The sequence below is a fragment of the Quercus lobata genome, chromosome 10, assembly GCF_001633185.2.
Source record: "Quercus lobata isolate SW786 chromosome 10, ValleyOak3.0 Primary Assembly, whole genome shotgun sequence".
NCBI lineage: Eukaryota > Viridiplantae > Streptophyta > Magnoliopsida > Fagales > Fagaceae > Quercus > Quercus lobata.
The window spans coordinates 22,924,087-22,940,188 of NC_044913.1; the positions used below are offsets into that span (position 1 = coordinate 22,924,087).

The following is a 16,102-nucleotide window of genomic DNA, read 5'->3' on the forward strand; positions in this document are numbered from 1 at the left end:
AAGATTAGAGTTGATATAATTATTTTGTAATGGGATATAATATATAATCTTATTTTCTGAAATATTAACAAGATTATATATTAAGATTATTCATCTATAACAAAGTATTAGTATTTTTCTTATACGAATATTATTTTTTTTAGGTGTATTAAACTGGTAATTAAAAAAACAATTTTTATATCTTGCCTTTAAATACCCAACCATGGGCAAGGATAATTTTTTTTTTTTTAACTAAAATAAATTATGTCACATTGCTCTCTTTGTCTACTAAAGAAAATTATGTGTTCTCTATAAATAAAAAAATAGACATTTTACTTCTTCTTTTTTATCTAATTATGTGTTCTCTATAAATAAAAAAACTAAACTTTTTAAAAAAAATCTTTATCTGCTCTGCTAATGATAGAATATAGTGAGAATTAATTAAAAAGGCAAAAGAAAAATAGAGTTTCCAGTGCCGCCATTAAAAAATCTTCTACTCAGTCCTATATTTTAATGTTGTCATTAATCCAAAACCACTATATTATCATCTTATACTATAGTTCTATCTCTTTTGAAGAATAGAAAAGTATTGTCTCAATTATTTTTTATAACTTCAATTTCTTGGAAAAATAAAATTTTAAGTGACGAAAATGCAAACTACAGGTAGCACATAGTTCTCAACTGTAATCGTAGAAAAATATTATGAAATGATTAATCGAAAGAAACAACTGCAAACAAAAATGCATCTAATTAACTCGTTTGCGTGTCACTACAATTAGACCCTAATATTAAAGCTCTACTTCTAGACATTGCCGAAAGAATCTACAAAATAAAACAGGAAAGGAAACTTTTCAGCATTTTTCAAAAAGCGCAGAATACAATCTCTATAATTTGTTAAGCGTTCGGGTTTTCAATCTAATTCGGATTTTTGGAGCAGCAGAAGTTCCTTCTGATGCCTCAGGTTTGACGTCAACCTTTTTGGTCATAACATCAGCTCTAGGTTCATTTGGATTTAATTGCCTGATATCAACCCTTTTGGTCACTGCATCGGATGCACTGGGTTCCTTTGGATTCAATTGCACTGATGCCGACTTGATTCTAGGTTCCTCTTTTTTAGTTGGTTCTACTGAAGATGCATTCGCCACCTTGAGCAGCTTTGCCATCTCCTTTTCTTTACGCTTTTTCTCCTCCTTTAAACGTTTCCGTTCCAAATACTCAGGGTCATCCCGGTGTCCTTTATGGTCTCCCCGCTTCCTTTTCCTTTCCTTGTCTTTCTTCTTACTCTTCTCTTTCCCATGCCGAGAAGATTCCATCATGACAATCGAACCACCATCAGAACCATGTCTACCAACTGAAAGAGTTTGAAGACTCACATATTTGTGTGCATCAGCATCTAAATTATTATCTTGCGCAAAGCTAGATGATAATGGAACATCAGCCTGAACTTGTACAGAAACTTTGCTTGAATCAGCAGTGCACTGGAGTTCCTTTCCAATTTCATCACCATCACTGGTAGGTTTTGCACTACCTATGCTGGCAGTCAAACGGGAGCCATGATCATGACATGAGTTAACTTCCTCAAGAATTTGATTGTTAATGCTCACAGCCTCTGTCAAATTCCTTTGAGGTGCATCCACAGAAACAGAACTGCTAGTCCCATGATCAGTTTCATGTTGCCCACCTTGAGATTTTTCTACAGTTTGGTTATCAATCTCCTCAGCTCTACTGGTAGCAGCAGACTGTCTGACCCTGATCTTAATAGATGGCATCTTTCGTTCACGACTGTTTGAAACAGTATCTGATTCCTTGGAAGCAAGTGGAATGGCCATACTATCAAATGAAGGGTTTGGGATGACAGGAGGGGGTTCCAAAGGATGTGGAGTGTTGGAAAGTGGCTCTGGAAGGTTTGGGATGTCAGAAGGTAGTTCTGAAGGATTTGGGATGTCAGGAGGTAGTTCTGGAGGATTTGGGATGTCAGGAGGTAGTTCTGGAGGATTTGGTATGTCAGGAGGTAGTTCTGGAGGTTTCACTTCAGGAACAAGAGCAGAAAATATGTTCTTCTGTTCAATGCAAGTCTCTGCATCACCCACAAGCAATGTTCTAGTCTCTCTGGGTACTCCATAGAGAGTCGGGGGCCTGAAAATAAGAGCTCAGATTCAACCCAAATTCATTTATGGAGGGAAAAGAAAGGAAGATACCTTACATGACACAACAATGCTATCAAACAGAAAACACGGAAAGCAAAACGCTACTTGCAACATATATAAACCATCGAAAACCAAAGGAATTGCCAGAACATTGGACAAAAAGATATAAATAATGCCAATGAGCTATAGCTCAACTGGCACTTCTTCCTTCATAATGGGTTGGAGGGTGAGGTCATGGGGTTCAAGACCTACTGGGTGTATGTGTAATTTACCAATTAAAAAAAAAGGGTAAAAGTAACTTCTATACTTCTTCAGCTAAGACATGAAGACGAAATAGGTAAACCATACCAATTCATTCAAATAAAACTAACCATTCTTGAAAGTTGAAACAATCGTGAATTAGAGAAAAAGGAATTTAGACCCAAAAAAAAGGAGAAGCATGCCCACCTCCCTGAAAGGATTTGTATAATGCAGAATATGTGGTGACGAAGAAAGATACTGTTGAATGCTATACTGCTATCAAGCAGAGAAAGTAAAGACATGAGAGTGTCATTCTTTATGTTAACATTCGAACCAGATCCACTACTTATCTGACATAACCGCATAGCATGTATACCCAATTTCACCTGTCCTGTAATAGTAAAATTTATTGTAAGTATAGTAACACACTGTCCAATGACACGCTTCACCTTCTTACAAAACCGCCACCGAAAAAAAAAAAGCCTCAAGGATTTTGTGAAGAAAAGCACCCCAAGGAATAATCAATTAAAAAAAAGACATGAAAAGAATGACTTTCACACAGAAGAAAGTACTACAGACCTCTTAAAGATGGCTCTTCCTCTAGATATTTGACAAACAATGACAATGTGGTGTCAATGCCTTTGCAGTGGAACTCCAGATCAAGGAGTGCCTTGCTTGCTTCAATTCGAACTTGCCATATCGTCTTCAAATCCCGAAAAGGTCTTATAAGTTCTAAGACACGATCCTGCAGCCATTCCCACAAACTAGCCATGAAGGCCAAGAACTTTGAAAAGCAGTTAGATGGGGACAAGAGAACACTTACAAGAGGTATGAACTCTGAAAGCTTTAATGCAATCTGTGTCAATGTCCGGATACAGCTGACTGTTAAGATCCCGTTGTGGCTAGGCATCAGCCTGATACATGCCCATTTCCAAGTACATGAAATCAATTACAAGTATTACTTGCTATAACGCACTGTATGAGATATGCAATGAGTTAAATGCACCTGTCAAATTGCAAAAGTCGGTCGATGCGCTTGAGGAGAGAAGTTAAAAAGACAATACTCTGTAATGAATTAAAGAAACAACAAAAATAGGTAAGCTGTCAGAACAGCATATGGTGGCAGAGAAATAAAAGTTGGATTTCTGAAGACAAATATAATATTTGTGTTCATACGATTAATAATTAAAAGAGAAAGAAGTAACATCAAATTCTATGTAATTTAGCATCAAGTGCAGTGGCACTTCTAACAAAGATTCAGGCAAGCCAAGCAAGACCAAAGCAGAATATAAAAACTCATGTAAAGATTAGTCATTCAATTCTATAAAAGTCAAAGAATTAGCTACAATATCTCATTCTAAAAACTTGTTAAATCTGGTAATATGTTAAACTGTAAAAGACATGAAATACATTGAAAATATAGAAAACACAATTTTGTTATAAAGCACATCCAAAAGAATGTTGTTAGAAAACTGATCAGACATTCAGCAATTAGTGTGACAACATGAGATTGAAAAGCACATAAGACAGCTCTTGGATCCCCATAAGCTGTACAATGACTAGGAATAGACCTGTATGTTTTTCAGTCCCTTCACCAAGTAATTAAAAACAAGCATTCAGACCTCTTGTCACTAAAAAAAGAAATGCAGAACACCAAAATAGAAAAGCGAAATTTAAACTCTCAAAAGGGTAAATTCTTGTTCAACACCCAAAACACAATAAGTATTTGAAAATACTGAAATTTTAGCCTGAATTTACAGTAGATTAACTGTCATCATCATCAAAAAAAAGTTAAATGTGGGAATTCATCATTCCTCAAAACCCATTTTCAAAATTACAATGAATAAACTAAATACTGATTTAACAGGTAATTTCAAACCAAAAACTGAAAACTTAAGGATGCCCAAACTTAAATAACAGATTAAACAAGCAAGGTTTCAAGCACTTTTGGGAATTCACTATTCTTTGTGACTCAAAACATACAAACATGTCTCAATGGACGGTTCAAAATTGCTTTCAAAAAAGTAAAAATCTTTTGAGAGGTGAGGAAAAAAAAATTAAAATGACAATTTCAACAAAATAACAGTTTGATAAAAAGCTGAACACTACCACCAACACCCCAAATGATGAAAATGACAAAACAGTTGGTAAATTCACTTTAGCTTACCATTAGCAGCAAAGTTCAAATTATTACACAAGGGAACAAGAAACAAATACTCCATTGCATGTTTTCTTGTGTGCATGTGAGAGAGAGAGAGAGAGAGAGACCGATGATGATGATTACTAGAAAATAGCATAAATTCACCCAAAACAATTTTACATTACGTACTGAACACAGACAGCACAAGTGTAATAAGAGCCAAAAGTGACCCAGAAAGAAAAAAATGCGAGGAAAGAAAATAGATGGCAGCTTTAAATGGGATACCACTGGTAATAAGTTACCATTGTAGTCAAGCATTACCAACTTATCAAAAACTAACATGCAAGTATAAAGAATCAAGGAGAATAACAAGATTTGCACACCTGTTGCCCAAATTCAAGCTCACCAACTGACTGGACCAGTGCAGCAAGCCAGAACACGTCAGAGTAAGGATTCCCATTATTGTCATTATACTGCCAGAGAACAAACAACCAGAAAAGGCAGACACAAAATCAGGTTAAACATTGAGCACAGTGAAGATTTAAGGGGATGAACATATAAAGATGAGTGCTGGTTTTGGACATTAGCAGGGAAGGAGAGGAGGGGAGGGGGACTAAAATGATACATCAAATCACTTGCCAATGGAAATGGTCATCCTCCAGTCAATCTCTATGGTGATGTACATTCAAGGCCAATATGGTGGTAAAGTGATCATAGTGTAGCTTTTTAGGTACACAGTTTCTTCAGACAATGAAGATGTATAAGATAAATGATTATGGAGAAAAACAAATACTTTATAATCAATGAGAAAAGCAATGTGATTATCAACCAGATGGTAGTAGATGCAGCAAACAGGGGTGCATGATCAGTTGAGGTCAAAGTTGCTGAAGAATGTTCCATAAAGGGCAGGTATAGAGGTTGGGATAGTCAAGAGCAGTGGTCTGTGAGAAGCTAGGGACATTGGAATTGGAGAGAAGTAGGAAGAACAGGGCAAGGAGGAGATAACAATAGCATGTAGTGAAGTAGTTGGTGTTTTTCTTTTTTTAAATTTTATGAATAAAGTCATTTGGTTTTAACAAATAAAAGGAGATAAATGTGTAAAACATATCATTGTCAACCCCATACATCCAACATGTCTGTTTTATGCAAGATCAGTACATTTAGTTGGAATACTTCCTAACCTTTTTCATTATGAATAATAAACTATATTAAAGAGAAAAAGACTCAGCACACAAGCAATATACTGAATGAGTAAAAATCATGAAAAGGTACAAACTATCAATAAAAGTAAGGAAAGAAATAGGGTACTGAGAGGCTGAAGCAGCCCTCCACTCAATATAGCACGCAGCAAGAACATTTTCAGATCCGTTAGAGAATGCTCCACCCCCTTGAATGCTCTTCGATTTTACTAATGCCTAACCTTCGTAGGAGGTGAGTAAGATACCTTCTTTATAAGAGTAACAATAAAATTTATGAGAAAACAATAGGCCAGAGCATATATATAGTACTCATGATGCAACATCCACATCCTAAATCTCTCATCCAGGACTGAACCCAAGGCCTCTCTCCCTCTCTGTTGCTATAGGAGGCACTGACTTGGGCTGGTATTTACATGCAAAGTCATGGATTGTAATATCCATTAATTTTTTCTTTTTTTCTTTTTTTATAATAATTTTGTAACTTCTTCAGTGCAACTATGGAAGTGTAATATCATATATTATATATATTTCTTTTTGGGTTAAATTTGTTGCACACAAACTGTTTTACACAATTTTACACACGCTCCCAACAGCAACTGAAATCATATGACTTGATGTCACAATTTTCAAGTTAAAATTATAACTTCAAATCACAATTTCAGTTGCCAAATCACGATTTCAGTTGCTTTTGGGGGTGTGTAAAACTATGTAAACAGTTTGTGTGTAATAAACACTATTTTTTTTTTTTTTTTTTTTGATAAATAACAAAACTTTTATTGAAATCACAAACAAACCCAAGTAGATTGGGGATGTACTCTGGGAGTAAAACAATCAAGATCTCATATTACAATGGTCCAGCAAATCTAGAAGGGAAAAACATGAACAGGTCTGTAAGGCTAAACTCCAATCTAGCAAAGTATGAAAGAAGAAAGACTTAGGCTGCGTTTGGTTCAATGTAAATCGAAGTCCGAGTGTAAAATGAATGCAGGGAAAAATGAATTTCCGTAAAGAAAATGAAATCCAGGTGTTTGGTTCTGCAATGGAAAATAATTCGGAAAACGATTTTCGGTGTTTGGTAACATTCTGAAAATGCTATTTTCCTACAAATGCTTCACATTTTCTCAGCCATTTTCTCAACTTCCAAACAAATTCTATAACAGAAAATTTCAAAATATACACTAAACACAACCAAAAATCAAAATAAAATCATTTATTCACAATATATACATAATATACTCAGTGAGAGGAGGAAGAAAGAGTGAGAGATAGATCGGGAAAGAGAGAGATCGGTATCAACGAAGGACGGCGGCGGCCAGATCGGGAAAGAGAGAGATCGGTACCAACGGAGGACGACGGCGGCTAGATCGGGTGGGTGTGGATCGGGCAAGGTGGGGCTGGGTTTGCCGAAATGGGGATTGGGTTATGTGGGTAGATGGGTAGCTTGGATGTGGATTGGAGCTCATGGAGGAGGGTAGCTTGGATGATGGCAGGGGTGGTGATGGCGGTGGTGGATCGGAGACATGCAGCAGTGGAGCATGGCGGTGAGGTTGAGTGGGTGCGATCTCGGTGCAAACGAGCCTGTATTGGGGCGCGATCTCGGTGGTGCGGCGTGATCTGGGCGGAGGGGGCAGCACGATCTGGGCTAGCTTTGGCTTGGCTGGGAGGCTAGAGCTTGGCGTCGGACTGTGTGTGGAGTTGAGGTTGGTGCGTGTGTGAGAGGAGTGAGTAATTCCGAAAAGCATTTGAAGGTAAAATGGGAATGGAAATGATTTTACGGGTTGGCAAGGATTTTTTCGGTCAAACTGAATTCTATTTTCAGTTTGACTTTATTTTCAGGTGGTGCCAAACATGGACCCGGGTGTAAAATATTTTCCGGAAATCATTTACACCCAAAACAAACACGGCCTTAATCTCAAAAATAAACTGTTCGCATCGCTCAAAACTTCTAGTATTACATTCCCACCAAAGCCGCCACATTATGCAATATGGCACTATCCTCCAAAGAGATATATTGCGGTGCCAGCTAAACTTAACTTGCCACGAAGTAAACAAATCAAAGACCCTCTGCAGCATAACCCATTGAATCCCATCAAAGGTAATATCATATATGTATGATACAATGCCCCCCAGTGTGCTAATCAATACCTTTTTTGTTTTCCATTTGCCAAAAAACTAACACCCCATGAGACATGAACCCGTATCCTCACTTCATCCACCACCAAATTCTTATGCGGAGAAGCCATTTAGCCCAAAGGCCATAGGCCACAGACTTATAATTACAACTATTGAGTACTACTAAAGAGAACTCTCAGATAGTTTTCTATCACAAATTTTGAGACATTAAAAAAAAATGTCTTCTCTCACAGCCAACTCTCAAAATAAAAGAATTAGTCTTTTAAGATTATCCTAGTAATGGAGCCAATGACCTTAAGGTCAAATGGCATTTCCCATTTAAAAAGTATTTATAAAAAAAATATATAAATATATATTATCCAAGTAATGGAGTCATCTAAATAGAAAGAAATTAAATTCTTGACCACCTATTGACATTTACTAATCCTATGTATATCTTTCCTCTACAACTCTCACTTTACTATTTTCCGGAAGCTACTGATTCATTTTTTCCCTTTTTTAAATTTTGGATAAACATCTGCATGTACACAATGGACAATGGACAATAAACTCACATAAATAAGATTGGAATTGCACTAGTTTCCAATAAAACCACTACTCATAGAGAAAAACAAACATAAATCTTAACAATTCAAAACAAAACAAAAAAAGTATGACTAGTCTAGATAGACGCCAAATGAGCTGGTCAATAAGGTATATTGACTGATTGTTGCCCTGCTTATGTTAAAACTAATTTAAGCTATGCTTATTTCTACTTTTGGCAATATTCCGAGACTTTTTACCACATTCCCTTGTTTAGTACGATAACAAAAACAAGTTAATTTTTTTAACCACTATTCTTAGAAGATGCTTGTACACTAAAAAGATGTTTCCAAACATTTTTTACAGCTGATGGAAACCGAGACATATTTCTTGTAACTAGGGAAGACTAAACCAGCCCAAGTCACAACATGAACCTGAACAAGTCAAATCAAATATATACATAGCTAAGAAATTATAAAATCTTCAGAGTAATTACCTCTCCACTTTTGCTCAAGTTGCAGTGCCAGAATTATTCTATTTATTGGAGGTGTAAAAATGAATATAAAATTAACTCAGGATATCTAATGCCTTTTTTTTTCTTTTTTCTGATGTGGATATCATCTAATCCCAATTTACTAGAACGTAATATGCAATTACTAAAAATTAATTATGTTTTTCTGAAACAAAACTGCTTCAAAACATGTTGCAAATCAATATCCTAGGTATGCACAAAGAAAAAGAAAACAAACAAAAGAGCTTAAAAAAAAGTACAGAAGAATTGTTAACAAGAAAATTTCAACTAATGCAAACTGAGAAATCAACTCTTCGAGTTCAAAGGGATAGAACCAGGGGCAGGACCAGATAATTTACCTTTTGTCAGTGGGTAAATGGGTGGGGAATAAAAATGAAAAATAGATATCTATGATATTGTCATCCAATTATCAACTTTGAAAGTAACATGGAAATCCTTATTTGTTATCAGAATTAAATTTAATATTTTAAAAATATATTTAAAAAAACATAGCAAAATAATAAGCCAATATTATAATTTTGGGGTAAAGATCTATAATTTGGGAAAGACAAGCCCCCAACGCCATACCTATTTCCATCCCTGGATAGAAGCTCTGCAATGGGACAAGCAAGAACACCAGAAGACCACAGTTCTAATAAAATATTACCACGTCCTTTCCTTACAAATTAGCTATAGACACTGGATTTTTATTAGGAACTTATAATTTGTCTACAGAATCAAAATGTGTGGAATTTTAACATTAACTTTGAAAATTTTATACAGATGAATCATTATAATTGTGAATGGGATTTTGAGTAAAGTCTACTCCCATTGATGGCACTCCTTACCCTACACCCCAATTATACCATGCAGGTTTTCCTACTTGAAGAGAACTAGTTTCATCACTCCAACAACCGTTGACTACCAGGAATGTATCGTGGTTCATTGGATAATGTGCAGTTTTAAGTATTCCACATATAGCAAGACCAAAAGGCAAATAGAAAACATTCTTTGTGGTTGTTATATCATGTAAATATTGCTGGTCATTGAGCATAAGTACCTTCAAAAGTTGTAAAACAAACTCGACAGCTTCTCTTGGACTTTTCTTGTCTGCAGCCCTGACCATCGCTACAGCATGCGGGATGGCCTGATAGAATACAGGGGAAAAATGAAAAGTGTTTTGCTAGTTATTAAAAAATCCAAAAAAAGAAAAAACAATTGTAGCATAATGTGGCAAAAGAGTAATATCACTGTCTCATTCTAGAGCAATAATGTGTACCAAATTTAGTATAAACTAATAAAAAGGATGAAGTGAATGAATCCAGTGGCTACAGTCTGAACAGAACATCTCTTTTATGATTCATCTCTCCTCTGCAGCAGATGATACTAGCTTAGAGACAAAGAAACCTAATCAATGAGTATCCATTCTATCCTAGTACATTATAAGTTGAATTTCTACATAGACAAATCTTCTTCTTCTTTTTTTTATATAAGTAACAAAATTTTATTTAACAAAAAGGAAAAACCTGTGTACACTGGGGGTGTACTCGGAGAGCAATATAATCAAACTTTCAAATTACAATGCTCAAGCATATCTAATAAATTAGAATAGAGAAGAGATTTAAAAGCAACACTTCAATCCAGTAAAGTATTAAAAAAGAGATTTAATCTCAAGAATAGACCATTCACATCCCTCAAAGCATCTCACATTCCGTTACAGCCAAAGACAGCACAAAATGCAATGCAGTACATTCCCAAAAAAGCCATAACAGGGAAGAGATTTAGAATCCTATATGCCTCCTTTGCCTCTAAGAGAAGCCATTACGGCTAACAAAGTGACATACAAAAAATAGCATATTCCAAAAAAAAAAAAAAAAAAAAAAAAAGGCGAAAGATAGAGCAGATTTTCCCTCCTCATCTTAAAAAAACCAAATGCCCTACCTCACTTGAAAGTGGGAGGTAATCAAAGAAGATCTTTGCAAAATGAAAGTTACAACAAGAAAGCAAAAAATAAATTGCCAACTGAAGAAGAAATAGAACTGTTAAACACAATTAATCATAGAGTTTCAAGTATAAACTGATGAAGTATTTCAAGTAAATGACACGAGCTGACAGCCTGATACCTCCTGGCCCCTGCATATGCAAGGGTGCAGTGTGTGTGTGCATATATATATATATATAACATTTCTATCTAGTAAGTAATAGGTTGTACACATTCAAAGCATCACATAGAAGCATAATTAATTCGAAACGAGACTTTTTACATTTTCTAAGTTTAGATACATGAATTTGCATGTAAACATAATTAACACACAATTAAAGTACAATTGAAGGACACTTGGCATTAAATTGGACTGTATTTAAGATATAGAGACACTTGGCATCAAATAATAGGATAATTAGGATGATACTTGGCACAAATTTGGAGTGCAATTAGAATCTAACTAACAATGTCCTGGGTGACAAGCAATGTATTTTGAAAGACTTGTGATACGTTGACACTTCAGCATGTTATAAAAATGTTGTGAAATTTATAGTGGTTGTAGAAGAACTCGAGGTTAATTATAGGATATGAACCAACAGCTTTGGTGAATTGACAAATATATTCATTTTACATAAATAATTAGTTTTTTTTTTTTTTATAGGAATAATTAGTGCACCACCTAGAAAAAATTAATATATAAACTAAATGAATTTACCCACTATAGTGTTTGTTTTAGGAAAACTTTTAAGTACTCTTGGATAACATGGCAATCCCTTCTCTCACATAAATGGTCAATCTCACCGTGAATTTAATTAGTGCAGTTGACTATTATATGAGAAAATGGAGTACCACATCACTATACTCTAAGAGTAATATACATACACACACATACTTTGTGAATTTAAAAATATTTAATCATTTCAACTAATTTAAGCATACAATTAGTTTTTATATTTTTCATTGCATGTATTGATTTTGACTTTGATGGTTTTTGCTTCAATTGTCGCTTCATTCAATAGCAATGTAACTAATCAATTTTAGTGATGCCAAAGTGTTCATACTTCTAAGCTGGCAATTTTAGATAACATGTCCTTAGAACCAAATAAGATAGATAGATCATTGCAATGCTCAAATGTGAAATATTTTGTGCAAGATTACATGAAACAACCACATAAAATCACATACAACTTATTACATATCCTACCTCAATGCATTACCTCAAGAACAAAGTACTCAGGAAAATCATGAAAGTCGTTTGGCCTGGCATAATTAGCATAAAACAAAATCTTTCAATTTCATATTAGAAAAATATTGCCAAAATTAACCATATTCGAAAACAATCATACTTGGGGAGTCCAATGTTTGCATCAAACCTCCGACTTTTATAAAATTTCACCAAATGAAATAAACCAGCCCAATCAGTTTCCTGCTGGTCAATAACATAAAACTCCACAAGTTAAAATCAAGAATTGATATCTGCATCACAGTACACATATAAATTAGTAGCCAAATGCATTGCCATTTAACTGCAAACAAGCAAGTATACAAGGTGAAACAAGCAGCAAAAAGTTTGAATTTTTCCAAACTGATAAAATTTTGAATTTTGTCAATTAATCCAATTATCAGGAAAATTTTGAATTTTACCAATTTATGTATAAAACCAAAGCCTCTGGAGTTCCCACAACTTTCCACATCACCACTATTTTATTTTTATTTTTATTTTAGGTTTTATACCTTATATATTTATTATTTTTCTTCAACGTGTAATTATCTTATCAAGTGTTATAGTAGTTTAGTTTAAGTAAAACTCTATTAGATATATGTTCCAAGAGCTTGAAAATTCTACTTCAACAAAAATTCTATAACGAAAATTTCAACAAATATAAACCACTGCCAAGGTCGAAACCCTTCATACTCACTCAAATTTTCACAAAGAAAACACACACAGCAAATTGAAGTTTTTGCAAAGAAGGTACGAGACTTCATGAGACGACTTTGTAACGTTGTATCCATGGAGTTGCTCAGAGTAATTGCAGAGTTAAGGACATGTTGCCATCTTTCATGCTCTAACTCTCTATGATTACTACTTTATAATATTGTTATTGTTGTGACTTGTGAGTGAGTTTATTAGTATGAAAAATCTACATGTGAAAATTTTAATTGTCAAAATTTGTTTTACGATTAAAACATTAGACTTAATCGTAATTTTGATTTAATAATTAACAATTTCATCAATCAAATTCTCTCTAACGTTGGTGTAATTTATACTGCTATGTATGTTATATATAGAACCCTCATATGATCTTGGAAAAACCACTCTAAAAAAAATTGTCATCAATAACAAGAAGAAGAGCTTATTCTTGATTTTGGAATCTCAAATTGATTAGTAGAATAATATGGAGTGAGGAGGTGCATTATTCATATTAAAAGTGGCAATTCACATTGATAAGAAACTAAACAAGGGCATGTAATAACTTCTATACATATGAGAATAATCGCTATGAGAAAAAAAACAAAAATTATTAAAAATAAAAATAAATAAAATATATTTATATATTGCACGGGAACGCTACCAATTATTAAAAACCAAAATAAATAAAAATTATATCCATAATAAAAGGACATGAAATATTATTATTGTCCCAAAAGATGAGCATCAACTACTTTGTTGATGCATGTGAGAGTTAGAAGACAAAGTTCTCTTTTTTATTTATTTAAAATATGCATCCTACTTTGTTGATACCTATACAATACCTATGGAAACTATTCAAATTCTACTACAATTTATTTGTTCATATCCTATCAAATTCTTTTTCTTTTCTTTTTTTGGATAAATAATAAAACAAAAGCAGTCACCGCCTGCCATTACGGTCTTTTTTTTTTTTTTAATTTAAAATATGCATCCTACTTGGTTGATACCTATACAATACCTATGGGAAACTATTTTAAATTATAAAATAATTTTTCTATTAACTTTTAATTAATAGTTTTTACATACAGGACTCTCTATATTTGTATTTTTTTTTTTTTTTTTGATAAGTCTCTCTATATTTGTATTTTTTAAATATATGTGATTTTAAATTTAATTATCCCGTACATCGCACGGGTTAATGACTAGTTAAATATACATAGAAACCCAGTGACTATACCAAGCTATTCCATCAAGTTCCTGTTGACTAAGTTTGATAATTTGATAAATTATCGATTGTAAAATAAAGACAAGTCTTCATACATACACCTAGGACTGTCACACAAAGCTTTAGCACTTCCCAAGATTCAGAAATTAAAAAAATTATAATTTAAAAAAAAAAAGAACGAGTTTAAAAACAAAACAAACCAACCAAACCAAACCATTCTTTGTTGAAATGGGGAAGAAAGTTAACTAAATATTTTTTTAAAAATAAAGAAGTATTTCAATATCAGAATAACAGTTATCAAAATAATTACACTCAAATTTAAAGCCATGCCCAACAGAAAATCACTTTATACAAATAGGTTGGTGGATATTTCATGAAGAAAAAGATATTTAAAGAAAAGATACAAGTGCCTCAGCATCTTTAGCAGATATGGTAAATAATGATAAAGTACCTCGGATGCTGTTTTAGCCAATGCAAAAGCTGCTTCAATCCGAACTCTCCAGAAGGCCTTTATACCGAAGAATGAGAGTTCAGATAACCAATTTTCATTAAATAATGACAAAATCAAGTACAAATCAGAAAGTAATTAAAACCTTGGAGTCAGTGAGGAAACTATTCAGGGCATTAACGACAGAAAATGACAGCTGTGGCAATGCCTCTAATGTTGCAATTGCTTGTGCCTGAGCAATAACATCTCTGTCCTTCTCTAACTGATTAATCTGATTAAGCATAACAATGTTACAAATAAAATAAAAGATTGACTAACTAAACATGGTCAACATATTATAAAATGAAGCACAACAATGTAGCTGAATAAAATATGATCACAACAATATATCAGACAAAGTAATCCATACATAGGATTTGGAAGAGCAAACCACAGAAAAGAAGCATTGAGATAATATACTTTCATCCTATTTATGTGTCTGTGTGTTTCAATGACACAAATGTACATATAACTCTGGCTTTTACTTTTGTGTGTTTGTGTTGATAGATATACTCTTGTTATTCTTAGGTCAAAAATTACACTGAAATAATTGAACAGAAATTTCAATTGAACCCTCCCCTTCCCCAGGGATCCTTCATCTGGGATCCCTAGGTGAACTGCCGACTCCAACTCCTGTCCATGTATGATCCATACTAGATCTGACCAACTGCCCATCCTACCCCCACTACATTCTTAACAGCCCATCTTTGTCTCAGTAAAGTCTTTCAGTGGCATGTTTTGGTCCTCTTTCCCATTACTTAGAAAAAGTGAGCCACTTAAATTTTAGAGATTATTCTTCTCAGTTCTCTCTATGATTAGATGAAGGCTACTAATTGTTAATCTTTCTCTAGTTTGTCTTGAACGCTTAAATTTTAGATGTTTAAGTTTTTCTTTTTTTGGTGTTTCTCTGGTATAAATCCCATGTACTAGGGTCACAATCCTTTATACTTCTTCTAAAGCATTATCAGTTATTAAAAAATATCACACTCAATAACCAACTTGAATTTATTCTCAGATTCTTAAAACTACTTAGGCAAGAGTATAACACTTAATGACCAAGATAATATAGTTCAGCAAAAGTGTGACTGAAACTACTAAAAATTGGCAGATGAGCTCATTCTTACCCACATCTGTACAGGCTGATGAAAATGAGTTTCAGCAAGGTATTCCATTTCAGGGTCTGCTCTCATCCATAATAAGGGGGATTCAGAACTGCCAAAGAAGGGGTAAAAAAACAATTAAGAAGTTCCAAGGAGAGATTTACCTGTAAAACAAAAAACCCCCCATATAGTTCAACTTATGAATTGGATTAAATTCAGAACAATGAACAAGGAATCAGAGGATCATATGACTTATTGCCCAATCATGTTACACCAAATGGTCACTTAAAGTCATACATTACCAGTCCTATCATGTCAAGTGTTTAATTAATTTTCATGTTACACCATCATCTAGCTCACCTAATTACCAAAAAATATCAAAAATAAAAGCCAAAAAAATCAAAGCAGGAATAAATTGCAGCAATGGCATATCCTTAATCACCAACCCTCACTCAACCTCCATTATGGTTCCGAAACACTTCATCACCACCACCATACTTATCCCACCAAATAAAAACAACTC

General features: G+C 34.0%; 1 protein-coding gene across 2 annotated transcripts in view; it reads right to left on the reverse strand.

Moving 5' to 3' along the window:
- Positions 1-669: 669 nt before the first annotated feature.
- The window catches only part of LOC115963636 (transcription initiation factor TFIID subunit 2), a 35,970-nt gene continuing 20,537 nt past the window's right edge, over positions 670-16,102 (reverse strand). The window contains exons 14-25 of one of the 2 annotated variants that reach the window (XM_031082724.1): positions 15,604-15,691; positions 14,586-14,711; positions 14,444-14,500; positions 12,202-12,284; positions 12,073-12,115; positions 9,932-10,018; positions 4,890-4,979; positions 3,373-3,431; positions 3,190-3,280; positions 2,946-3,111; positions 2,574-2,757; positions 670-2,115 (exon numbers count right to left, since the gene is read on the reverse strand). In XM_031082724.1, the coding sequence (XP_030938584.1) occupies positions 864-2,115; positions 2,574-2,757; positions 2,946-3,111; positions 3,190-3,280; positions 3,373-3,431; positions 4,890-4,979; positions 9,932-10,018; positions 12,073-12,115; positions 12,202-12,284; positions 14,444-14,500; positions 14,586-14,711; positions 15,604-15,691 (2,326 nt within the window). In that variant the 3' untranslated portion in view covers positions 670-863. The remainder of the gene's footprint in view (positions 2,116-2,573; positions 2,758-2,945; positions 3,112-3,189; positions 3,281-3,372; positions 3,432-4,889; positions 4,980-9,931; positions 10,019-12,072; positions 12,116-12,201; positions 12,285-14,443; positions 14,501-14,585; positions 14,712-15,603; positions 15,692-16,102) is intronic. The other variant, XM_031082725.1, reaches the window with a different exon arrangement.